General features: G+C 40.0%; 2 protein-coding genes across 2 annotated transcripts; both read left to right on the top strand.

Moving 5' to 3' along the window:
* The first annotated feature begins 12071 nt into the window (after positions 1 to 12071).
* LOC124411587 lies at positions 12072 to 22680 on the top strand. Its single transcript, XM_046890799.1, has 3 exons — positions 12072 to 12340; positions 15543 to 15754; positions 22501 to 22680. Exons 1-3 carry the CDS (start codon positions 12202 to 12204, stop codon positions 22549 to 22551), a joined length of 402 nt encoding a protein of 133 aa, XP_046746755.1. The 5' UTR covers positions 12072 to 12201; the 3' UTR covers positions 22552 to 22680.
* A 1062-nt stretch (positions 22681 to 23742) lies between these two features.
* LOC124411411 (junctophilin-1-like) lies at positions 23743 to 25639 on the top strand. The gene is made up of 4 exons (XM_046890504.1): positions 23743 to 24825; positions 25029 to 25046; positions 25152 to 25313; positions 25499 to 25639. Exons 1-4 carry the CDS (start codon positions 23743 to 23745, stop codon positions 25637 to 25639), a joined length of 1404 nt encoding a protein of 467 aa, XP_046746460.1.
* The last annotated feature ends 2161 nt before the right edge of the window (positions 25640 to 27800 follow it).

The following is a 27800-nucleotide window of genomic DNA, read 5'->3' as shown; positions in this document are numbered from 1 at the left end:
GGCCCCTTAGTTCATTCCATTTCGTTCTTATTGCCAAAAACTTGTTCAGATGTATTGTGGGAAAAATACTATTTTTACGTGTCACGTACAACGAAATTTCGGACACACTCTGTACTCGCATCGAGCGTTGAATTGCGCGATACTGAGGTCGCACTGAGCGAAGTTCAGGTCATTCGAGATCACTGCATGATACCTACGTATGTGTGTACCTACATACATTAATAAATGTAATAGATTTGTCTACACAATACTGAGATATGTGTTACATTATGGATGCAGATTTGAGACGATAAGTCTCGTCATGCATCTATATCGTAATCTTTATTTACCGACTGACACTGTACACGTAATTCATTTATGATTATCGCCAATTAAATTTGTTCCTGAAATTTCATGATTACTGTTTTTTATCGACACATTTTTTTTTACAAATTGTATCAAATGGTGGTTTAGGTGACTGATAACACCGGTTAACAGGAATTGTGAGTCTGGCTTCGAGATTTCAAATTTTAATTTCTTCTGCTTAACTGATATAAGGAAAAATAGTTTTATTAGATAAAGTTTACTTTTGTGGAAACCAGAACGAAATTTCAGATTTCAAGAAACATTACCCATTTTACCAAACATTTATTGTTTCGCATTTAAATTAAATTTATTCAAAAATAATAATTAATTACAGGTTCGCACAATTATTTATTTTTTTTTTTTTTTCTTAAGACTAACTTTAAGGAAATCAATTTTTATTCTACACATCAAATAATAACCAAAATATTCATTTGTTATCTATAAAGTTTGCTTTTTTAAATTGATCAATAAGTCTGGAAGGTTATGGCGATAGCTTTCAACAAAAAACTTATTTGTTAAAGGAAGCAAACTCTACAGGCAATAAATGAAGATTTTTGTTATTATTCGATCTATAGAATCAAAATTTATTTATTTAAATATAAACTCAAAGAAAATTTTTTTCGTGGTGACCTGTGTAATCAAATCATTGAAATATACAGTTTCAAGAGAGAGGAAAGAACGAGAATTTACGTTACTCATCTTCTTTTAAATTCCTTATCACCCGAACTGAGTTGCTTAATCTTAAAATGTTTGTTATGCGATAAAGGAGAAGAAAATAAATTGATGATTTAACGAGGGTGCAAAAAGAAAAGGTAAAACAAATTCTTCTATCTTGTTCTCCCCGATCATTCTCTTTTTTTTTCTTCCATCTGTCACACATTCGTCAAACGTCCATCCGTTTTTTTAGTGATCGCGATAATCCCATATCGTTTGTACAGGAAATTGTATTTCTTTCCTGCATTTTGTTGTATGCGTATACAAAATACATATTTACGAATTTTTTCATATGTAGACTCTGATGTGTCGACTGTCCAGTTTGTGTATACACGTAATTGACGATACCGTGAATTTTGTAATCGTCGTAATTAAATCGAAGCGGTAAAAGCACAAAACTGGTTGAAAAAAGTAAATGATGACATGTGAGGCAAGTGTAAATAACAATTGCAATAAAGGGATTGACTTTTCGAATTTGTACTCTCTAATGCACAATTTTAATCTAATGGCTAACATTTTATTTTTTCATTCAAACAGCTATTTTCTTCTCAATTTCCATTTTCCAAGTCAATAATTTTTAAACAATACTTTTCATTTTTCTATTACATATGTCGAGTGGATAGAGGAAAATAAAAACGATTGTGTCAAAATCAAGTGAAGTACTCCTCGATAAATAGCAAACTCGCGACAATTACACAAGAATAAGTCTTACAATAATATTATTGAAATTTGATAAAACGACGTACAATGCCTTTGTGCGTTGTACCTAGTAATGTAAATATTATCATCTTTACTTATTTTTCTGTGTTTCGAAGAATCCTTACACAATAATATCACATGCAGTAATAACCCATGAATATTTCGTGATAATTGTGCGTAATATGCCAAAACGCAATAGAGAGGGAGCTCGCGAAATTGATCTCCACTGTTGCGTCAACTTTTAGTGATTATTATCACTATTATAAACAGGGCAAAACCCGTGCGAATTGAAATATCAGCAAATTATTTGCTCACACATGTCTATGTCTGTACAGAGAATTAATTGATTGATTAATTTTTTGAAATATCATTGACGGCTACAAATTTTCACAAGTTTTCCTCAATAAGTCATACATTCATTAATTACAATAGATTCACATTTGAACTGGTGTTGAAATGTAAAGGTATATTCGTCATGTGAGTTGAAAAAAATGTTGTTTTTATTGTGTCATTATTTGTATTTATCTTAAAAATCGGTTGATGATCTGCAATTTTCTTTAGTATACTGACAATGAATGCATGAGCGTATATAATTCAGACTCGTTTATAAGAGAAAAGAGTTAACAATAATAAATATACCATTTTATTAATTCAAAACACAATAAAATAACTGAAATTCCTTAGATAAGCGTGTATTCATTTCTGTAATAAATTTTTACAATATGTATATGTTATGTGTATAGATGAACAATGACGTGTGTCCTTGATAATCATTAAATAATTACAAAAAACGAAAGAGACAAATCAAGAAAGATTTAATGAGATAAAATACGGAGAGAGAAAAAAAAACAAAAGGTTCCTTCTATTTGGAGCTGATAATTAGCTATTACTCAATAGCGATGGTCACGCGTCTGCAGCGAAACTGGAAATCAGCGGTTGGGGTCAGCCGAGGTCAGTAAGAAATTCTGAAGCAGTGTATAAAATGTACAAATACCTTGAACTATTTTACATACAAATTTAATTTAATTTATAAGCGTGCTTATTTTTCATTTTTATTCTCATAAACATTATTGCATATATCTGTAATACATTTGAGATTATATGAGCGCGCCAGTTGAATGCAATAAGAACTATAATTATTATGATAAATGTTACATGTTTTTCTCGTGTACAACATAACGTTGGTTAATTATTATTTCCATTATTATATATTTTCATTCAATAGGCCGTTTATTCAATCGTATGATCTTTTTTCAAATTTCTTGCCCAATGTATATCAAGATAAAAAATAATTCATCATTTCTCCATCATCACTGTCAACACTGTAATTATCGCCAGTGTGATTATCGTTAAATTAATGTGCTCATTAAATACATGTAAGTAGATAAAAAATGACTAAGAGAAACGACGGACCCGAATTATTGCTGATCTAAAAAGAAGAATTATTTGCCCATTACTTGTTCGAGTTCTAATATATCTGATATCTTTCCAAATTTCGAGTCGATAATCATTACATAAATTGTTATCGGTAGTCGGTTATAATTTCTATGTACTACCCAAACTCGGTAAAGTAGACAATCGTGTTCCATATGAGTACCACGTTAGAACAGCTCATTGATCTGCTGCTGGTGGAACAATTTTCTACATTACCGACGGTGGTGCGACACGCACAACGACGCAACGCAACGGCCTGACCATAACGGGTCATTACTACTCGTTCCCTTGAGATTGAGAGGAGCGCGGTAGAGAAACGGAGACCCAGTCGTCGAGAAAAATTATATTTTAAATTCTGACTGAGATGGTTTCATTTACATTTTACAACTTACGAGAATGTCCACTGATATTTGTTCTCTCAAGTCTGAAGAACACAAAAGTGTTAGAACTTGGAAGGCCGTGACTGAAATACATTTTGTTTTGCTCGATCTGTTCTCTTATGTCTTCCTTTTCGATTTTTCTTGTTTCCTTGTTTCTTATTTCGTCGTTGGGTCTTGTTGTACTTATTTTGCTCATCGTGCGAAATATGGATGCTTCCTCTAAAAAATTCCATGTGTTTTACGTTTACCGGTAATATGAAGTAAGTATGTGTATATAGTAAATCTATATACGACTTATTCGGTGACGTGACAGCTTCTAGAATAGTGTTCGTAATATTTCCTCTTTTCTATCCCCTCCTCTGCTTTTCACCACCCACACTAGCCCCGAGAATAAATATATGCCAAACTTGCTGTCTTTTGTGAGTATAGGTGTTATATATATTTGACGTCACTCGGTAGAGCGGAAAAATAACTTTACTGAATGACATATTCCTATTAGTATTGTTATTATAGTATACACCCATGTGTGTATCTGTGTGTAGAATCGCGTCTGAGTAAAAAAAGAAATAAATTCATGAGATAATAGTTAATGGATATATAAAAACAAAAACCTAGATTGAATAAGATGAACCATAATGATAATATTTTCATTAATACAAGTAAAAATTTCTTAAATCATTATTCAAATCATTGAGAAACTATTCCTATTTTTTCATCTGTTTTCTTTCAAACACTCTGTGACGAGTTCTCAGCTGCTCAAAGTATCCCAAAAACCTATCCGAGCAAGCGGCCCACTAATAGTAGCTGACTGAAATGAGTGAATGGGACAGGCGTTCCTCATCAAATAGAATAACAAAAACTCTCGATTTATAAATATGATGATGTCACATCGGCATAATTCCACGATGATCACTGAAAACACAGCATTCTTTTACACTAAGTTAAAATAAAATCGAATCTCCGCTCCAAAAAGCGTTTTGTATAGTATACTGTAAATTCCTGACACACATCTAAGAGGACATCTGATATTTGCGAACAATGTGAAATAGTAATTCAGAAGACGTCTAGTGAGACGAGGAGTACAAGACAATCGAACGAATTACATTTCTCTAGGCGTACAACTATATTTAAACGATATTTTCTCTCAACTAGCTCACGATGGATTTGCGTCAATACAATTTAAATATTTGTACAACGATAGAAAATAGAAAAAAAACGTTAAAAAAATACAAACTATGTATTCCGATGCCATATTTATAGCCCAATGTACTCATGCCAATGGCAGCTAGACATCGAACAAAGCTGTTCACATGGTAATAACATCGATTTAGAAGAAAAAAAAAAAATGATGTCGTTAAGCCGTCTTGAAAGCAGCCATGACGGATCCTCCAGAAAACTTCGTCCGACACTCAGACGTCTTCCCGACAAGGCTTGCCTACAAAATACAAAGCATCGGGATATTCAAGACGTCTTGAAGCCGCCTGAGAGACGACTATCAAGTCCGTGTTTGGCTGGGGTAGGATAAAAAAATGGCGTAGGTAATTTAAATTCGGGAACTCCCCCGACGAGCACGGGTTTGTGGTTTATGGAACACGACGATGTCTGCAAGTCTACGCGTCTAGATAAGGTTGGGTTAGGTTAGGTTGGGCCACGGAGACGGCCGGGTATCGAACACAGGGCGCATGTGTTCGGGGAAATGGACATCGTCGGTTTGCGCCGTCGTGGCGACGATAGGAACCGAATGGAACGGAACGGAACGGAACGGAACGAATCCAAACGAAACGAAACATCGAGGCGAGGCGAGGTGAGTCGTCGTGGAACGCGGGCGAGGGCAGTACTGAGGTAGTAGTAGAGTCGGTACAATGCCACCACCCTGACGTAGCTGATACTACTTACGATATATCTACCGTGTCCGTCGTGTGTGCCTGCCTGCCTGCCTTTAGTCCCTACCTGCCCCCAAGGCCCGCGTTTTTGCCGTAATATTCAACGGTTCGGTTTCAATAATTATCATTATTATTATTATTGTTGTTGTTATTATTGTCACGATTTTAACAATTTTTATCATCCCCGTTATTCTATTGTTTAAATTCTATTCTAAAAGAGACGGCAAAAAAACATAAGAAACAAATTGTTATACACCCAATCTAACATGTGTTGGTACATATTCATGTATAATATGTATAAAAAGGAACAGATACGCACGCTAAAAATAAAGAATTAATAATAAAGTAAAAAAGTTATCAATCGAATAGGAGAGAAAAGAAAGCGATACGATAAGTACAGTGGTGCTTCGAGCTGTATACCCCATTGTGTTGATGACTGTGGTGTAGTGGTGGTGGTGGTGAGTGTGCCTATGGTGCACAGTATCGCATTATTACAGGGTTGGCCTGTGTTGAATGGTTATTAATGGTGGTGCTGGTGGTGGTGTGGTTGTATCTGTTCGGTTCATCAATCAGTTGTTGACGGTGATGAGGTGTGCTGCTGATGGTAATCCTTCAAAGCACGTAATATGAGTAATAAATAACATGAACAATAATACCAATAGTAACAAATACGAAAATCCGAGAAGTAAAAGAAAAGAAAGAAGCGATATCAGCGACGCGAATCGAGGTATATAATCGAATAACAAATAAAACACGCAGCATCGTCATCGTCAGGGATTTATAATAACAACAACAACAATAATAATAATAATATTCCAAAAGCATCTGCAGTATGTGCATGAATATATACATAGATAATCCAGAATTCTCTTGACTGGAAAATCTTGTTGAGAGGAAAAGAAGAGAGGAGGTATTCGGATTCGACGGATTATACACAGGCAACAACCCCTCGATGGTACGACGTCCCGACGCCTCGTTTCATCGTAACTTATCGGTACCTACCAACTTCTCATCCACGAAGGTATCCAGACGACAATCGTTTCGAAAAGGCTATAAAAAAACGTCCATGAGTCACTAAGAAGTATCGAAAAGTGTTTTAGGTGTCTTTCGGATACTTTTAAATGCCTCGATTGCATCTGGCTACCTTTTTATTAAACCGGAACAGCTAGAGACGACTAAAAGACGCCCCAAATACGCCTGTAGAATAATTCAAACGTCTTTAAGGTATCTTTTAGACCGTTTCAGCTGTTCATTTATCGTATGTATACACCTCATAAGTCATACCTTTTAAATCTATATAATCTATATCTAGCACAACTTCTGAAGGGATAGCAACACTATGTAATATTGATAATGTTCGAACGCGCGCGAAATTTCGAATTTGAGGTAAATACTTTTTACACGTTCTCCTGTTTCAAGTTTATTTTTTATCCAATATGAAGACAAATTGTGCGGAAATTTTACAACTGATGAAAATCTTATACATCCTTTTGGCAACTCGAAAGCGTCTTTTTCCGCAATTTCGTTTACACACGCGTCTTGTCTGGGTGAAAAGCGATGAGATGATATGGAGTGGATATTATACCTACACAGTTGCTTCCGCGAGTTGCAATGATTTAATAATAAGTCTCGAAAAAATAAACGATATCTTTTCTAAATCTCTCTTTTCAAAAACATCTTGTACCCCAACAAAGCTTTATTTATTCCAGAATACGTCTTTAAGACGCCTAAAGTGACTTCTGCAAATCTGAACGTCCCCCATGCGCCCTTTGAATGTTTTATGAGCTAGAATAACGAGATTTAGGAATGCATAAAATTATAAATTGGGATTTCAACAATAAGGATAATAATAATGATAATGACGAATCTCTGTTATTTCCAGCGATACAAATCACATATATTTACAAATGTACCTGAAACGGCGATGTTAACTTCGGATGAGCCTCGACAAATATATTTAAAGCGTACTGAATTTAATTAAATACGAGATATTATGTACATATGTATACCCACCTACTTACCTTACGGGCGGCGGTCTCGCAGCGAATAGCTTGTGCTCTATATAGTTACAGAATACAGAATATAGGGAAACCCGATTCTCAGCTGTTGACCGTCGTCACCCAGCAGTAGCTCTACCTACTTTTGATACAGTTCTCTAGATGTCTTTGCGCCCGTTTTCTTCGCTCCGACAATTTTTTATTTTTTTTAATTTCCGTACCTGCGCTCCGTCTATTTTTTCTACAATCATTACACATCGGCAGCGTTTTTTTCATATACTCAAGAATTACTTTCCTGATTGTGTAAATGAAAAATAGTTTAAAAAACATCTCGGGGACGTCTTAATCGTATAAATAAGACGCCAACGCGTTAAGCTAATCTCAAAAGCATCTGATGTCTTTGATCGACACACAAGACGCCTTGAAGATGTCTTGAGTTCAAAAGACGTAAAAGACGTCATAATGTAGCCCAATCTAATTTGAAGCCAAACTATTGGTCATCGGACGCAACGAGACGTGCAATGGTGCAGAATGAAATAACCTCTTCTGATTTCTTTTCCATTCCAATCACCTTGGTAATGGAAATTGAGTCCCATCGGTTTGCGTGGATGCACATGGTCTAGTCCAACGGATAATCGGGGGAATCGGAGGACAATGGTATTGGCCAGTGATTGCTATGGTCGACATTCGTTGGCAGCAGCAGCGGCGGCTAGCTCTGTGGCCGGTATTAATTCTCGGGCAGAACTGGACTATTTATAAAACGGTTCGAAACCGCCGCCAGCACTCCGCTTCTCCGTCGCCACGGCTCGCGGTGACTCGGTTTGCTGGCTCTGGGGTTAGGTTGCCGATGATCGCGTCCAGTCCCGATATCCCAGTCCTCGACGTCTCAGACTTTGCCGAACAATCCTCCTCCGATGCTATGGATAAAAATAGAAGGCCGGCTCAGCTAGAGGAACGTGCGACTGCCGCGCGAACACGCGAGCAAACTGGCGAACCAGCGATCGGGACGGTGTATGTCTCTGCTCGTACCTATTCACCCTTTGCCCCCCATCATCATCATCGTCATCGTCATCTAACGCAATGGAAATACACTGAAAGAAATATCTAGTCGGAATTACACTAGGCGCATGTATGTTTCGGCTGCCCGGCGAGACTTTACACCACATAACCTAAGCTCGAACCTTAAACTGTATAAGCATCATGCATACTTTTGTCGGTAAGACATCCGGGCAGTGGGTGTCTACTGTACGTAAAAATATTTACCGCCAAACGTCTGACTAAACGTTTATCTAGGAAATTACACTGTTGGATCTGGTCTCTGTATACACAGGTATAATATAGTTATGACAGAGATCTACTAAGTTTTTGATCGTAAATGATGATAATATTGTGTTTTAACCGTATCTTTTATTAGTGATCCATTTTCTTCTTTTTCGGTGCTCAAAGCTAGCAGAGTTCATGTCCACGAACTGGATCAATGCTTAAGTGATAGAATAAGGTCAAGTTGGAAAATAACTGGTCAAAATTAATCCAGTAGTTTCTTTTTCTTCAATGACCAACCTGAAATACGGTGGATTGATGAGTTGGTTATTAAAGTATCGTTCAATTCTCCCGACCAATTAATCCACTGGATTTCAAGTTAGGTTAGAGCTACCGTGAAAGCGTTTCTCAGTCGATAGATTAGACTCGATAGATTTTACATTCGATTCAGTCATGTTAGATATTATTCCTGGTCCCGCGGTCACTAAAAATTACTCACTATTCAGCTTATATTCAATGTGTTATGTAGAAAGGTATATGGCTGTATCTATACATGAATATGTTTCCGGTTGAAATTCGTAGTATGTCTAGCAGCGAATGAACCGACCATACGATCACTCAAATTCATGTAACTACTATAAATAAATTTCAACTGAATGAAAATACAGTCGAGTCATTTTTCGGAGCGATAGTTTCTTTCGGTGTATCATATAGCGCAAAACTCATCGCCCATACTGTCGAGTATCCTTGATGTTCACAGTGTCATCAGTACCTAACCATAAGATCTTGAATAGAGTTGTTTTTTTTTTTAATATATCTTGTTCATCTTGGTTTAGCCTGAATTCTCTTGAATTCTAATGAATAGTGCGAAAATTTCCTTGAGTATTAGTTTTAAAATTCCTCAACAGTCTAATCAGTTATACTAGAAACCCTTTTTTGTCATCACTGCTAGAAAATCAGTGAAACTTTATCACATTATAGGACGGTTTAGAAAGGTTCCAGGTAATTCTTGTGAAAGTCATGGTAGGTTCATGCAAGATCAGCAGTAGGTTTTATTTTAGATCTTCGGAAAAGGGTGTTGGAGTGTTTAAGTGGATACTGTACTTTTCCGTTTTACTGACAAATACAGCAAAACGTATTTCATACTTTTCTCCTGAGTAGATAGAGATCTTCGAAATTCTGGAAACGTTGGGATGAGTTCGGAAAATCGGAACTGCAGCTGATTCTTCAACGCAATGTAATATTTGTCACGTTCAGTGATCAATTTTCTGAATTATCTCAATACAAATTCAAGCTTGATCATAAACCCCCTAATTTCCCGTAGTTTGAACAAATTTTATTACCCAGGGGACGAAGGAGTCTGAACGCAATTTCCGCATCTATCGGTAAAACAGAAAGAAGGTAGGACTTCGAATCGTGGTTCTCCTCCAGAATTCCGTTCGCCGCATGCGGTCCTCGTGGCTAGTAAACGGTAACCTGAATGGCGGTGCTCGGGGGTTAGTCGAGCAGGCATCGCGACGCTACAGTGACGCCGCCCGGCGCGTCGCGAATAATTATTGCGAGACCAAACGAAGAGTCGCCGCACGGCTTGCTGCATGACACACTCGGGCTCAGCTATCGGCATCTGATATTATTCCGCGGTCCCGCGTTGTTCCCCAGTGCAACTCAGCTCGCCGCGACCCATTTCCTCCTCTACTTCGTCTCCCCGATACAAATAATGAAAAAAAAGTCCTGCGAATAAGAAACTAAAAATGCATCTGGATCTGGATCAGAGAGGTAAAATCGGTTCCAGTGGTCGCGGTGGTATTTGAAAACCAAAAGTGCATGTATACGAGTGTTCAAATTTTTGAAAGAAAAATTGAAAAAAAAAATTCTTGTACGCGTATTGAGGAATATCGGTGAAGTTTTGCGGTATATAGGAGATGGGACACCGAAGAGAGGCCACATTCCGAGCAGATCACGGATGCTTATAGAAGCGTTGCGTAACGAACCGAACGACTTGAACCCAGCGTGGTGGTGGTGCTGCTGCTACCGTTGCTGCTGCTGCAGTGGCTGAGAATACAGACGAGACGGATGGTGGATCGCGAGGGATTACGAGCGTTGAAAACGTGCGGTGCGCACCAAGTCCGAGCAGTTTTACCGGCCTCGGATGAGAGTCGCAGGGTGCCGATTTTTCAATCAGATCGAAACCGGGTGTCGGAATATAGGGTAAAGGAAACCCTGTGATCTAGTGGACTGACCCTCGTTGCACCGATTGGAATAGTCACGTGTCAGTGCAGTGTATCGAGATCATTGAACAGTGGCGTTGTTTAGGTCTAGGCAACCGGGGACAGTGAATGTGCGCTTCATTTACCTGTCAAGCTCAACAAAAAATCTGTAACCTTTTACCAAAGTCTGAAAACAACACCTGCAACGGATAATGAGTTGGTTTTTTAGATAAAAATCGGAGGGAAATAACCGGTAAAATTACGTTCCATCAGTGGTTTTGCCTCATTTTCAGCCCTTCTCTGTAGTAACACTTTTCAATTGACAGATTTAGATTATCTTCAATCAAATAGTTGTATTTGTTACGGTGTTTTTGTTCTACTTGATCACATTATTTGCTAAAAATCTATCGGAAATCGGTTCGAAATTTCACATGCTTACAGATAACTTCGCATTCTAAAACGAACGGGATTTTATATAGTTAGCTGAATTGTAATAAAATCGGTACACTGAAATCGGTCAGTGAGATGATTTATGATGGAATTCGAAAATGGGGTTAAAAATAATTCTTTGCGAGCTTGATAATCTTGGAGTTTAATCGATGACGTATTCGTTCTGAGATTATGAAACGCAAAACGATCGGTAACTTATTGTTAGTACCGTGAGAAAGAATTTGCAATATCGGTGAAAACCCTAGTTTATAACGATTTGATCGGTACAACTGAGTGCCAGTAAATCGGTACGCAAACAAATCACGCTGATAGAAGAAGAAATAAGAGATAAAAAAACAGAAGCATATATATTTCTGCCTTTCTCGTTGAACCGGTAAACTAAAAACTGTAGTAAAGCGGAGCAATAAATGATAAAGAATTCCTGTTCCTTTCCTCCCCGCAATCCCAACCTTCGCAGTGGGCCTGACAGACACAATCGTGCGAGAGTGAAATCAACAATCGGTTTTCCAGGATACCGTCATCGGTCTTAACGAGGCCGAGAAATCGGGGGAGGGATGGACGTCCTCGTGTCAGCCCGACTGTTCTGACGACGAAGGAAGTCCCATCCGTCACTGAGCGACCCCCGGGTCGTAGGGAAAAGACTCGGGGCCTCCGGCGAGGGTGATGCAGCAACCCCAGGGGGCGACGGCGAGCGGGGCGCCTAACGGCGTCGCCGGTGGGGCCCAGATTCCGGCTGCGGGGGGCCTGAGTCCGGTCCAGCCGGGAGCTACCGGCTCTACCTCGACGGGCCAGAACCGGGCCCAAGTAAACGGAGGGCGGTTCGACTTCGACGATGGCGGGACTTACTGTGGTGGATGGGAGGACGGTAAGGCCCACGGCCACGGCGTTTGCACCGGGCCCAAAGGACAGGGTGCATACTCGGGGAGCTGGCATTACGGGTTTGAAGTTTCGGGCGTTTATACGTGGCCCAGGTGAGTCCTATAATCCTAGAATTTTTCTTCATTCAATTATTCAGGTAAAAAATCGGTATCAGATTTTTTTTCGTCTGCTTGTTTCATTCAACTATGTGTAGTTATCTGAAGTCTTAGTTTATTCCAATATCTGTACTTTTTACTCTTTCTTCCTCGCGATTCCGTTTTTTGACATTACAACAAAACAAAAAAAAAATCACATACCGGAAAAACCAAGTCATATTCTTGATTTTTTTTATATCGTAAGCAGACGTTATTCCGAATTGAACATTTTTTTTTCTCCATTTTTTTACTATAACAGTACGGTAAAGTCATTAAGAAATTTGCAAAAGAAAAAAAAATCTAATCAAAGTAAAATAAATGCTCACAAATCAACCTGTGATTTGTATGGTGAACAATTTTGGTTAACCTTTTAAAACTGATCCAATTACAGTTAACTGCGATAGTAGAAAAAACATGTGCTACTACAGAAAAAAAAAAAAAAAAATTCTTTAATGGAAACAGTAGGAAAATAAAATGAAAGACAAACAAATGAATAACAGAGTCTTGAGCCCACGTTTTTCTTCGACCCTCGCAGTAACATACGTACCACGAACAGAATCGGAATCCAATGTGTACATAAATTGGTACATACATGCACTTACGCGTTTGCCGGCTGCATATATATATGTGTGTGTGCTCTTCTGCTATGTAACACATGTCGTACTTGTACACAAATATCGGGGAAGCAACAAGTAGCCGTTTTCCGATGCGTCAGATAATTGGTTGAAAAATTTCACTGCGTTCCATCACATATACTTAGCCATACATTCGCGCTGATCTTATGTTCGCTAAACGTATCAATTGATCGGTCCAACATTTATTGGATGAACGTTGAGAATTCATGCATGCACTAAATTCCTCCATTTGAATAATATCTGGCGCACAAGTGGGGGGTAGAGTTTTTTGATTCGCGAATCGGCTTCAGAAGGGGTGTAGGGAATGCTCTATAAGTCCTCCGTGTCAACCTTGACACAGATTATACGGTACATCCCAGGGGATAGGAATCGTCGTTGATCTGGAAGTAGGGCACCAGGGTACAAGGACACTTCCCCATTCGGGTTGCCGGGCCACCGCGCTTCCCAGTCTTGCATTCGATTCTGCAACTAAGTCGGTAAATTCGGTAATTCTGTCCATAGTGTCGCACCCAACGTGACGTCCTGGGAAATCCATCGAACTCAGACTAGCTTGACATATTTTTATATCCATGAACCGAAACGGAGCATTAAATTTTTTCTCAAATGAGTCGTCAGTCATCGATGACGAAGTGAAAGCTTTTTTGCAAATATGTGTACGCTCGCACACGTTTGGAAATAAAATTTCAAACCTCTCGTACAATAGCTGCGGATATGAGATCCCATGCCAATACTCGGGTGTGTATTTAGCAATGGATTTCGAGTACATATTTCGGACGGACACACAATGTTTCCTAGAAACACTTTAAGAGGCGGCGGCAGTAGCAGCAGCAGTATAAGCAGCATGAGGCTCTGGTCGCGCGGGGTGATGCGATTCCAAAAATAATCTAGTCATTCGTTACATCTGGGTGATGCCAGTCGACGAAAGAATTTTCAACCCAGATAAATATCTATATATACATATATAAATAGGTATGTACATGTATAAAATACATACTTCGTCGTGTATTTATATAAATGTTGCAGTACATACATTAATAACACTTCTTTTAAGTCTCGGTACATATTCTGCCCAATTTCCAAAAAGAATTAACGAATTCGAAGAGAAAAAAATTTTCATATATATACGCACCGTGGATGACACATCAATCACACTTTGGCGATGATGCATCTACCTCGATGCAGCACGTTGGCAAACCTTGCTGCGCCTTCGTATTTTTATACCCTAGGTATTACACGGCGTATCATGTACCTACAACCCGACTACTTACTTGAACATGCATGCACAGGGTGTGCCTAGCCACGTAACGGCTAACACGGGATGGTGTTTTTCTAAAGTGACGAAAAATGAGCATAAGAAATAAGACAGATTTGGAATAGAAGCCAGAAAGGATATTTGCACTTGTCTTGAGATCGGATAAGCTGGGTTTCGCTTTTAAATATTTGAAGAAAGTGTACTATTTTAGGCTTGAATGATAGCTGAAGTCATGAACAATCCAACAAGCCCACGTTCGACTCTGTACAACAACCCAGTCTCAAGATGTCACGTTTCGGAGTTTTGCCTGTCATGCTAGTCAAGCATCGTTCAATGCTGGCGTCGCGTTACGTTACGGTACCTGCTTACCCACCGCGTGCTAGTTCAGTACCCGTTCCAAACGCCGCTTTGCGCATCGCTCCGTTTCAAAGCTCATATCTCCTGACTCCGTTGACGGATTTTGGTCGTTCAAAGCTCGCTGTGCCCGTCTCGATGTCAGTTGTAACGTGGGCGTAGAAAAAATTCTATCGATCTAAAAGAAGACCGTCCGCAGCGCTATATCTGAGAAATAACACGTGACAAGGATATAATTTGTTCAACAAATCACTGGCAATCTATTATTTTGTATATTTGACATTCTTTTGAGCAAATTGAACCATTACAAATTCATATTACATATAATGCGTTTGGCGTAATTAAAAACAGAAAACTAGAAAGTTCTTTTATTGATTTTTATTTCGATTCATTGAAATTATAGATATTTTCATCGGCAGATATACGTCGATGTTTCGATAAGCATCTAGTGACCTGAAAATTTTGCCCAAAGGTTTCACTCCGTGCCCCGGGTGTATAATTACCTGTTGGCAACCCCGAAATTAAGTCGTTTACCTATACGTATACACACGTATATACACAGTTAGGGTCACGGGCATCCGGTCAAAGAGGAGACACACAAACGTATGCATACCGACGCACACTTGTGTCCACGCGTTCCGCACACCGAATCGAAGAACGTGAAATCGCGTGCAGATTATACAGTTTTGCAAACTAAACAAGTTTTACTTAACAACGTAGTTAATCGACCGGCATGAATTTTATTTCAGATGGTAGTAACTTATACAACGGTTTCATGTGATATGCAGTACAATATGAGTTCATGAAACAATTGATTCAAAATTTAAGAGCTTTCGCGTCATCTTGAAAATAGTAAAAGCGAATGATGAACCAACTGACGTCTATTTGGTCATAACCACGATTGCTTTGATTTGTGTAGCGGCTCGGCGTACGAGGGACAATGGCAAAATGGAAAGCGTCATGGTCTGGGGATGGAGACACGTGGCCGGTGGTTATACAGAGGTGAATGGACTCAAGGGTTTAAGGGACGATACGGCGTTCGCCAGTCCACTACATCCACCGCCAGGTACGAGGGTACCTGGGCCAGCGGACTTCACGACGGTTACGGATCCGAAACGTACGCGGACAGCGGTGAGTTGTTTGACCTTTGCACCATAACGAGGATTTCATTTATCCATGGATTTGTTTTGCTCTAAGAAACTCCCATCAAGAAAGAGGAATAGAGAAAACTGAAACGCAAGCCGAACGAAATATTAGTCTGGTTTTCTTTTTTCTCTAATCGAGGTATAAACGTTTCGATTGAATGAATACACCTATGATAACGTATTCATACGATGTAGGTGTTGCGGAAATTCGGGTGTGTTTTACACAAGTCGTATAAAGAGATCTTGTGCAATATCCGAGACTGCTAGACACGAGTTACGCATATACTGCTAAGGGATGTTATATACGCAATAACAGAGAGAAGCTTCGAATAACAGGGGGGGAGGGGGCGGCGGGGGGAGGGGGGAGAGAGGGGAGATGGGAGTGTAGCGATAGCAGGGGGATGAAAAGAGCGGGGCGGCCGGGGGATAGGGGGTGGAAATCAATGCGACCTTGACGACGACGCAACGTCGCGACGGATTGTCGCGTGTAGTAGATATAATGAATATATATATACTAACACATAAGAAAAATTGTGCGAAGAATTAGATGCGTGAAAATATTTTTTGCTTCTTATGTGTTTTTTCGAAACTTCGTGATATCGAGCTTGTGTTATTCGTCAAGTAAAAAGCTGGTAGACAATGTTGTTTTTCGTCACATTATTCTAGTGAAATTGGCAGAGCCAAGACTAAATCTAGAGTAAATATTCTATCAACGCGTATTAACGGCTTCTCAAGGTTTAGCTCGAAACGCCATTCAAATAAAAAAGGATGGAGTGGAAGTTCTAGCTCGGTCTGCAAGTCTCTGAACACTTTTTTTAGAAGCTTATGCAAGTTGAGCTGGGTTTCAATTGTTGGAAAATAAAATCCGGGTCTTTTTTCTCCGCGTTCTTAAAACTTTCTAATGTTGAACTCGAGTCGTGTAAAATGAGGTGAATGGTTTTTGTTTGGTATTGGTACTAATCGGATTTTCAAAAAGTACACAATGATTAAACTCGTGTCAAATCGAAGAAGAAAAGGTATAAGTTTGAGAATTTGTTATTCTGACTTGTAGAAATCAAATAAATTAATTGCAATATATTATTTTGCTGTCACAAAAATTTATAAAAGTAAATTTCTGATTAATTTTATCTATCGAATAAGAGGATTTTCCAAATGCTCGCAAGCGATAAACGTGCAGGTGCCCAAGAAATACGCCGATAAAACAGCCCTAATGCGTCTAATTCCGTCTTAATTTGACTTCCTTGATCCTTGACTGTGATGTAGGTATAATAATATATAAATACCCTATACGCTATTAGCTGGGGCTGTAGTAACGGCGGTAGCGATGCTTGAAAGCCCGATACGCTGTACGATCGAGTAAAAGTCTCTTGTCGAATAAAAATGCAATAAAACTTATCTCTGCATATAACTTACATACGTACGTTCATGACGTAGATACTGGCGTAATTTATTTTGTGGCTATACTGCTGCTCCCGCCGATGCTGATACACTTCAAAATGCGAGTCAAGAGTGCATATCGTTGTATAAAGAAATTTTTAGCGTGTAAAATGAACAGAACCAGTTCATTCCCTGTATTGGAGAATCGTCTATATTTAATCGTTAACCGCACACGTGTGTTATTTTTTTTCTGGTTCACAATAAATCTATATACCTACCCAAAATTTGGAAAACGTTCATTTTTCAATTTCGAAGTCAGGATCAGAGTTTTATTTGCGGTTGTTAAAAATGCCTAAAGCAAGAGTTCCGCAGAATTCAACAGTGAGTTGTTGACTGCTTTCGCTTTGAACCGCCATTTTGAGTTCACTGAAATTGTAAAATGGGGATGAAGACAAACTAGCCGTCTATAGAATAAGTCAAGAACCCTACAAATTCGTGCAATGAATTGTGATTGTTCGAATAATAACTTCAATTCAAAGAAACTTGAAAAACATATCGTACGATCGAAGATACAGTTCAAATCATCAGGTTTTTTGCGATCAAACGGAACATGCGCATATGACTAGCAGGATTTGAACTGGTGGAAAGGGAGGCAACTCAGCCTTGACCTCGGGTCACAGAGGTTGGCTAAAATAAAGTGACACCTACATGACCAGTCCCTGTATATAATAACTATATACAGGCCCTACAGAATTGGGGGATGTTCGAATAAGGGTAGAGAGCTATGACATCACTTTTGTACCTCGGGTTTCGCACCTCCCTCGATCAGGTTGCCGGTTAGTCAGGAGTAAATAAGCCTACCTGTATATATACAGGTATATACACTTTTTATTATACACACCAAGGAGGGGGAGGATGTCGAGTGGAATTCGGCGCGTGTTCCGACCCGGTTAAATAACGATCATGATACGCACGTTGGTCGGCTATATATATATACACGCAAATATTTTTTCTCACTTTTCTGCACGTGCGATGATGAACTAGTTACAAAAACGTCGCTAATTCGGTCAGGCAAATTTCAACCTCTTGATTGTTTGAATCGATCAATTTCCCGCGAGCGCAAAAATCGACGGTTATCGAAATTTTTTTAATTCAAATATATTCCAGTGAATATAATAGCGCACAGAAAAGCACACGAATGACGGAAATAGTTCATTCCGAAGTCTGACGATCTGTATGTTTCGAACGAAAATTGGATGAAAACGCGACGGCATAAAGTCCAAAATGGAATAATGATAAAATCGTCCTCTGAGTATCTTTCTATCGCTAAGTGCAGGCATCCAACGCCATGTGGCGACGCGTCCATTCGAATGGTTGAGGTTATAGTAGGCGCGTCCGGTTGCGGGTATGTCAGGCGTACCGCCGCCTCTCACATGGACCCGACCTGCTCACCGCCTCAGGTTTGGCGTCTGTAACAGAGCAACCAGCCAGCCGGCGCTTCGTTGAAACAAACTCGACGAGCCAGCAAGCGCTCGATAGCACTCCTAGTCCAGGGAGTACGCAGGGGGTCCCCGGTCCCTCAGTGCCTACATATCCCGCCCGTATATCCTCCACCCAGCTCGTTACCACACGCTATATTTACACGCCTTTTCCCTCGCTCATAAATATTAAGTGCAGGTACACCACATGTATTTTTTCGCAGTGTGTAGATAACTCATGTATTGTATTGCGCATTGGAATGCAACTGGAATCGTTTTCGAATATGTCGAGAACCGGGAAATCAATGTTTTCGAAACAAGACTCCCAATTCGTTATAGTGCATGGATTGTCGTAAGTTAGGATTGTTAGATCGGAAACAGAAACAATTAGGACGATAAGAAATCGTGGAAGTAATCCGGCGACCCAGAATCAATATGGCGGCCGAACACGATATAGCTCGTTACGCTTCGGATTGTATTTCTTTCGTAGAATAATTACCAGGACAAAATAATGACCCTGTTATACAACACGGTGAAGAAAGTAACAGCAGGAATATGCCAGGCACGATTTCACCGCAGGGACAAAGATGAAACGCCGAGAATACGGGGGCGGAAGTAAGCCGGTAATGGCTGCCTTGTAACTACTTGTTCCATTATACACGAGATATAGAAAATAAAAAGAGAAAATTAGGGATATATCAGTGCCGGAAGTTCTTCATACATCAATTATTTTTTAAGTTAATTTTTTTCGGCCTACCTTTACAGCATTCTTCGTTATTGACGCTGTATGTATTATAGCGGACAAGTACGGTTGAGTTGCGTAACGGCCTTATAGTTCGTCGTTGCCATCGTCGTCGTCGTCTAGCAAATACTAAATTTAACTTAACACACTCACCCTGTTAGGGTATACATACTCAGACTCTCGATGTCTCTGATTTTATGCCGCATCTTAAGTATCGCACGGCACCTCTAGCCCGTCCATTTGGCCCTAATCCCAACCCTAATTCAACCTACACAAATCTGGACCACCTAAAAAGAACCTAAAAAAGAAAGAAATCATTATTATAATGGTAATCGATTTTGTGTACATCTTCCTATACACAATAAATTTAAATATTATCAATTTGCACAAATGTGATGATAATAGTTCAGGTAATTGAAACACTAAAGAACCAGGTGAAATTTTATTGAATATATTCAACTCGTGTGGTGAACGACTCACCGATTCTAAAATATATATTTCTTCAAATCTGCTTGTAGACGTATGTGTATGTATATATAGTTGGCACGCTAGAAATGTTGGTGTGTCTGAATACTCGTTTGGGCACGTGAACAGACCATCCTCATCACGTTTATTACTCGTGTGCCTTAAATTTTGTTGATTCGAATAACGATGATGATAATAATGTATTGAAATACCCTAATCGCTGTTTTTCCATTAAAGACTGCAATTTTGTTTCTACTGTTTGAAATTTTTTTCACAGTATATACGATGACAAAATTTACGGTATTTTCAAATATTGACTTTGATATGATATAATCTATTTCAATCACGAGAATATTGAAAAAAAGTTGCAATTATGAAATTACATTTTTGATAATAAAGCAAATCGACGAGATCTGGTCGAAACGTGTGAACGCCGCTTTACAGGGTCGACGATACTGTAATAGACTCGTGCTTAAAGCTCGGGTCTAACCATCGACACAACTTGAGCGTTGCTCCGCGTACACGAGGCGAGAATTTATCAACATGCCCGCGGTTTTATACAATTCAAGCCTGTTTCCCCATCTTTCACTCTCTCGCTCTCACTCTCAGTCTTACCCTCATCGAAAATTTCATTTCAACGGGAATATTTGTCTCAAAACTCGTGATGGTAGAAGATTGCAAATAACGAGGAATTCAGGTTGCGTCTTCTAGACCTCCTGAAAAATTATTGTGCATTAGTTTTCATCTCAACGTGAATATTAATCGTCAACGTTTTTTGTCTAGTCGACAGACAAACGATCTATCAACAGCACTAAACAAATGAAAATAAAAATATCTCACATGTTAATCAATTTTACCAGTCAATTTCTACGATTCGGTTTCTCCCTACGTTTTCTCTTTCAAATAACTGTCTTCATATTCTCTCTGTGCTTTTCTATTCTTGCTCTTTGTTTCTGGCACTATGTTTTGTATATACCGAGTTGCTTTATACTTTGCATTTCGCATTCCCTGATATAATGTTCTTGTTTCATATCTAATTATCAACTTCTTTTTCTACCATTATTCTGCTCCATTTTCACTTTAGTCTTCTTTCTGTAACTTTAATTTAATAACTTTCAATTCGATTCACATCCGCTCTTATTTTAATCACTTTTATTTTTAACTTCTCTGCTTTACTCTTTAACCTAGATTTAGCACCATCGTGCTATTGTTTTTTCAATTTTTCTGAATCTTTTATTCCCTTTCCGTTTGTTTCCCTTTTTTTCGAGATGAACGATGCGAGGTGGTTGGTCGCGGTTTGTAACTCATTGTCAGCTAGGTAAGATTCAGCTAATTTCATACATTCGTAAAGAGCCTGCTTCGCGCTATTTCAGGATTGACCAGCTAGTCCCACTACAGTTACGACAGGGCCGCTCCTTCCCGCGAATCTCCCCCAAAAATTACCTCACTCGCCACTGACTTAACGACCCGAATTACCAAGCGTCATCCAAATGTCCCGAAATTGCAAATTTCCCTTAGAAATTATCATTCTTAACAATTTCATTATACACGCATGACTTTGCAGCATCTCGCTGGATTATAAGAAATTCAGCGATCAAGCTTGCGAGTTTTAAAATATTAACTGACTCCGAGAGAATTCATGAATTCAAATCACTTTACGTCACTTTGACTTAATCCAGAAGTTTCACCCTCGCAAGATCAATAAAGCAGATCTTTTATACAAATTTTCAAAAAAATTTCCATTGATGTTGATTCTTCTAAAGGTTTATTTAAATTTTTGTTATATCCATCTGATCGTACTAGGAGTATAAAATTTTTTTTTATCTCTACCCGCCATTTTTTATTTCAAGTTTCTTCAATTCTACACCGAAAAGTAACAGTAGTACAAAAAATATTCATCAATGAATAAACAAACCAATCAAACGGAAGTGAGATTTAAAAGCTGCGCACAATAACGCTGGTTGAGTTTTTTGGTGCAACTAGGCTGTTATTCGTGGACCCGAACGTATTTGGATAAAAGGTCTTTCAAAAAAACTCAATCATTTTGTTCCGTAATGTTTTGGACTGAGAGGGAAAAAATTTACCAAGTTTTTTTTCTTGTGCTTCTAACCAAACACTTATGGATACAGTAATTCTTCGATAACGTAAAAAAAATCACGTCATACGTTATTAAGGTTGTTTGAGCACGGACACACGTGGCCGATTTAACAGGATTTAAAAGAATCGGTCAAATTTTTTCCGTAAACTATTAATTGATTTAATATTTTCCATAAAATGTTCGTGCTATTGACAGAAATTGTGCTCTGGTCAGCTAGGGCTGATTAAATATCGTACAAAATTGGGATCTATTCATTTTGCCGCGAATCGGTCTTTGAGGTTATACTTTCCAAACTATTCTTCTTTATTATCTAAATTTATTTCTTCTAGTTGACCAGAGCACACTTTCTCACATCTAAAAGCTCATATCACGAAAAATTTGAAATCAAGCCGACGTGTTGAGAAAATATTGATGTCGAATCTCGTGGATACTCTAAAATAAGTCGGATGACCCCTTGCTGAGAATGCTATAGACATTTCGTTCGGTCGGTAAAGACTGACTACAGAATCCAACAGAATCCTCTTAACAATCGTCATTATTGTCTGTAAATAATTGTTGTACCGTTCTTGAAGGAACCTATCAGGGCCAATGGCTCCGGGGAATGCGACACGGTTACGGAGTGAGGGCGAGCGCCCCGTTCGGCCTCGCGTCGCACTACAAGCCGCCAAAGCAGGTGAGGGCGTCCCTAACGTCCCTAAGAAGCGCCGACGGGGGGCCAGCGCCTCCAGCTCCGACCCCTGAACCGACGGACCGACGAGATCGACGGGTTGATGACAGCCGAGGGGGGTTCGTCCTGAAGGCAAGGAGTGACGATCCTCCGGCGCGACGGAAAAGTCTGACGGAGAAATCAGGCCTGAAGAAGGGATTGCTCTCGGTGAGTAAAACTGTGATTTTGAACGACGCTGCGAAGTCAGTAACGACAACCGCAAAATGAATTTGTAGGAGTTGAGTTTATAAAATATGAGAATGCTTCGATTTATTGTACAGCGTGAGCTTCACTGGTGACGACGATGATGATGGGGGCAGGGAAAGATAGTCGCCATCTTGAATCTTAATATTTTTCCTTTCTCAGGGTTTGAAAATTCGCAAACAGCGAAGCACCGGTGACCTTGAAAAACGTGGCACGGGCGGAAGCATACGAAGCAATGCGAGTTCTGCGTCATGGATGTCGACCGAGAGCTCGCAGAGCCAAGCGTCGGCCTCCGTTCACACGGATAGCAATGCCTCTTTCGTCATTGAGGTAAAGTTCATCGGCAACTGCATCACTCGAATCTGTACTGTCAATTCGACCAATAATGACTGTGACCATTGAATCGCTTGTATTTCAATTTTTTCTAAGGCTCATCTGTTTCGCAACTTCAATTAGAGAGATTTTTCAATTAGTGATTCTCGAAATTTTTGAAAGGAAGCAGACTCCAAACAGAAGGATTCTGTATGGCGTACCGGGACAGTCAAATTGCAATCACAAATTTGGTCGCGTTACAAGAAAAAACCACGAATACCAACCTTGATGCAAGTCTATCAGTTTTTGTCATTTTCCTTCACCATGTTGGGGTTTTATTTGGTGAATTTCACCATTTCGAGTCAGGATTTAAATACTGAGGTTGCGAAAATCCGCAGAAATCAAGTATTACATACAATATTCGGCTATAATGGTATTTTTGTTAAGGAGACTCGTTAGAGTCTCGGCGAATTGAAGAGAAAAACATTTGTTAGTTCATTTCAAAGAGATTGGATATTTCGACATCCTGATCAGTATTCCGAGACCTCAGAAAGGTGCTGAAACGCGTTGAATATCGTGTTTAAGAGTACAAATGTATGAAGAAGCACATTGTATTAACGTGATGACGTTTCAGGATGAGCAGATGGATGCATCGGTGACCGAGACGTACCTTGGAGAGTGGAAAAACGATAGGAGAACAGGATTCGGAATATCGGAACGAAGCGATGGCCTCCGATACGAAGGGGAGTGGTTCAACAACCGAAAATACGGCTACGGAGTGACGACGTTCCGCGACGGAAGCAAGGAGGAGGGAAAGTACAAGAACAACGTCTTGATAACGAGCCAGAAGAAAAAACACCTCTTCCTCATCCGCTCAGCAAAGTTCAGAGAGCGAATAGAGGCGGCAGTGAACGCCGCTCAGCGGGCGAGCAAGATCGCCCTGCAGAAGGCGGACATTGCGATATCGCGGACGGCAACCGCTAGAGGGAAGGCCGAGCTTGCTGACATAGCGGCGGAACATGCGCGTGAGGATTCGGACATCGCGCAGCACACCGCGCGCCAGTTTGCGCCCGACTTTAGGCAGCCAGGACTGGAGCGCCTGCGCAACCGCGAGATTCCAAAGTACGTCCCGCCGCCACAGGACGCAGCTCCGGCCAAAAGCATCCTACTCAAGAGCGGCGGGGCTCAGGATCAGGCCCAAACTCAGGGCCCTTCCGCGCCGGCAGAGACGACCGCGAGTCCCGCAGCGCCAAATCAGTCCTTGACTCAGTCGATAACGCAGTCCATGCGACGGGCTAGCATGCGACCGGCGCAGAGCCTGAGCCAGAATCAAAACCCGGTCGGTAGCACTCAGAGTCAACAGAACCAGAACCAGTATACGGCTCAGAGTCAGAACCAGTACACGAACCCGGCCTCCAGCAATCCGTATAATCAAACGCAGCCCAATCTTAGCAACCAGATGCAAAATCAGTTTCAACAGCAGTACGTAGCGCAGAATTCTTATGGTCAGGGAGGGCAGAGCCAGTTCGGAGCACAGAACAACGGCGGCACTCTCACGCAGTTCGGACAGAACCAGGCGCAGAATCAAGAGCAGACCGAACAGTATCAGGTTTACCAGACCGCACAGGGGTACCAAAACCAGTACCAGAATCAGCAAGGGTATCAGAACCAGCAGGTAATCGAAAAAATACTGTCACGAATCGATGTTCATGTAACTTTCCTCTGAAAAGGTCACAAAGTTGGCGCGTAGGAAGTTGCAAAAAGCCACGTTTGATCCTATTTCTTTAGGGTCTCGGAACTAATCCGGGATCATATTATTAATTCCGGTTGAATTCTGCGCAGAATTTCAGTGATCTATTTCTGTATTTCGTGAATTAGTCATTCGTTTCTTGCTGTGTAAGTCCTTGTTGACACTTGAGTAGCGGAAAGATTTTGCCAGATTACGAGGAACCGGGATTCGCTGATTCATGGTCGCATAAACGGACCGACTTTACGTTCTAGATGCTAATATCACCTCTCAATACCTCCACTGGTCCAATGACGCAGCTACCCCACATGAATCAGTTTTACGGAGAACAACTGTACCGCGTAAGCCGTATTGTCATTAGTAGTCCTTGTTTCTCCTCTTTGGAAGAAAAATATAAGCATATCCTTCGATACCATGTAAATAACCCTGACCTAACAAAACTGAGTGAGCAACAAAAATATTGATTACTATTCATTTTGGATAACTTGCCTGGATCTTCTGAAGTTTTTTTTTTAGTACTTTCTCAAGATTATTATCGTTGTGAATACCTGTGACTGATCTTCAATAACGGTTTTCGTTCAATCATGTTTTCGCCCCCTAGTTAAAGGAACTTGTTATGGTGCACATGAGTATGGAGAGTTTCTCAGTGGAGAGTGAATCGATTAAACCGACAGACGAAACATACACACAAGTTTCTCAGTATCGAACATTGATACCAACACACAAAACCGAAACACTATAGTTCCTCCCAAGCGAGCGAAGTAAGCGATAATGCTAGAAGCGAGTAACGAGTTGGATTAGGCACGCAAAGCGCACAGGGGTGAAGGCCGAACATCGAGGCGCGTAGCGCCGAGTTTCGCTTTTGCTATATGCATCTGTGAAATGAATATTGAATTTCGCATGAACAATTCCTTTATGATTCCATTTCATCAGTAATACCCATAAATGTATTCCACTTGAACATACGTTCCAGTTAAATGCATTTGATATGAAAACGCATCAGAAGTTCCTTCTGTCGAGTGTCTCGTTACAGCCGCCCTGTTTGTTTTGTTTTTTCAAAAAAACTGTACTGTGACGTTAGTAAAAAGTTTGACCTTGTGGTTTTTATGGTTCACACAACGTCAATGCACTTGGAACGTGTTTCGATCCTAGTCTTCTGATTCCAGAATGCGGTGCCCAACCAGTACGCACCAACACCGCTCAGCAACCAAGTGAATCAAATTAATCAGATGAGCCAAATGAATCAAATGCAGAACCAAATCAATAGCCAAGCCCAAAATCAGTACATGCCAAACTACGTTCAGCAGCCACAGCAACAGCAACAGCAGCAGCAACAACCACAACAGTACCAAAACGACCAGACTGGTGTTCTTCAGGATCAGCAAAGGGGCATCAACACCGGTGCCAGCATACGAAGGAACAGCAGGATACTTAGTCCTCAGGACAGACCTTCAGGACCCCCTATGGCCCAGGCATTTAGCGACAGGTGATTTACGATCTTGAACCTCTTCTAGGGCTCTTTTGAACACTTTGGTGGCTGCTCTTCTCTTCGGCAGTCTCGTTCGTGATGGATTATTTGATGATTATCTTGGATTTTTATTACGAATGTGTTTTCTTCTCTTGTTACTGTGTTGGTTGATTTCGTATCTGGCCTCTGTCTTTAGACTGGACCACTACAAACGACCTCCCAGCCGAGACAGTTCGGTTGATCGGTACGCCAGGGCTCACTCCAGGCTCACCGGTTCTAGACAACCGTCAATCGACAAGGGACAAGTTCCACAGTCCCAGGAATCGATCGACAGGTAATTTTTAGACTGACAGATCGACGAGTGCGAATAGTGACGACCTCTCATTATCGGTATTACCTTAAATGTCTTCTGATCAATAAAAGACCTCAAGTGAATTTGAACGGAAGAAGGAAAGAAAGAAGTGGTGCAGCATAATACATTACGTAACAGGCGAATAACCGGCTTTATTCCCGTGTTGCATAGAGCGTTTTATTCCTGACTTAATCATGGTTACTTTATTAACTCGAAAAGTGGTTTCGCCATTAGCAAGGAGAAAGTGCTACTTTTGACCACAAATGAGCGGGAAATAAGAACTTTTCTTCAATTCAGAAAAAAAATAATGATCCGGAAAAAAAGTATGAGATAGAATTATTGCCACTTTCATACCGCTTTTCAGGTAAATAAAATGGCCGTTACAGTTAAGTCGGGATTAAAGTATTTGGTAATCGGTTATCGTCGTCTCAAATTCAATTTGAGAAATAAACACAAGCAATGATAAATACCCACATTTGTTTCAGACAAAACCAATCGAGATCGATTTACTCAAATCTTCAAAAATCTGTTGGTATTACTATCATGTTGAATTATTTATGAATACCTATATTAATTACAGGATATAAACACGACCTTAGTGTATACAGATTTGTGAGAATCAGTTGGCGTTATTGCGATCTTACAATTCCAGATGCGTTTTTTAAATACAGCAACCAAAAAATTCATGGATATCCAGGAAGTTATGTGCTAAGAAAAATGAGAAATTGACATATTCATTTCGATTATCATGAATACAATTTTACCGAGCCTGAACTAATTCCCATAGAAAAAAAATATATAAATCGGTAAACAGACAACTTGATCAATTCCCTGATTAACGTGAAAAAATTGTTGAAGTGAAAACCATGTAAATCGATAAACGCGATCAAAAATTAGCTATCGCCATTAAAATATGGCGTTAAGTTACTGTCCAAAGTCACGATCACATTCAAAACTGTTCGACCCACCTTGCTGGATTAATTTCAGATCGACAAGAGGCGCGAGCACGTTTAGATCGGCAACACCGTTGAACGGATCGGCGATCGGTAGCGGTGCTGTTACTCCTGTGTACACGGTACCAAC

Source organism: Diprion similis, chromosome 10 (genome assembly GCF_021155765.1).
Source record: "Diprion similis isolate iyDipSimi1 chromosome 10, iyDipSimi1.1, whole genome shotgun sequence".
NCBI lineage: Eukaryota > Metazoa > Arthropoda > Insecta > Hymenoptera > Diprionidae > Diprion > Diprion similis.
Note: the sequence above shows the minus strand (reverse complement) of the source record. Positions and strands in the feature narration are given on the sequence as shown.

Excerpts from the sequence above, each read along its gene's own strand:
- LOC124411587 (XM_046890799.1), top strand. The coding sequence starts at position 12,202 with ATGGCGGGACTTACTGTGGTGGATGGGAGGACGGTAAGGCCCACGGCC. Across the intron at positions 12,341-15,542 it reads GGCGTTTATACGTGGCCCAG|CGGCTCGGCGTACGAGGGAC; the intron begins GTGAGTCCTATA and ends TGATTTGTGTAG. Across the intron at positions 15,755-22,500 it reads CGAAACGTACGCGGACAGCG|GAACCTATCAGGGCCAATGG; the intron begins GTGAGTTGTTTG and ends CCGTTCTTGAAG.
- LOC124411411 (XM_046890504.1), top strand. The coding sequence starts at position 23,743 with ATGTATGAAGAAGCACATTGTATTAACGTGATGACGTTTCAGGATGAG. Across the intron at positions 25,314-25,498 it reads AGCATATCCTTCGATACCAT|TTAAAGGAACTTGTTATGGT; the intron begins GTAAATAACCCT and ends TTCGCCCCCTAG.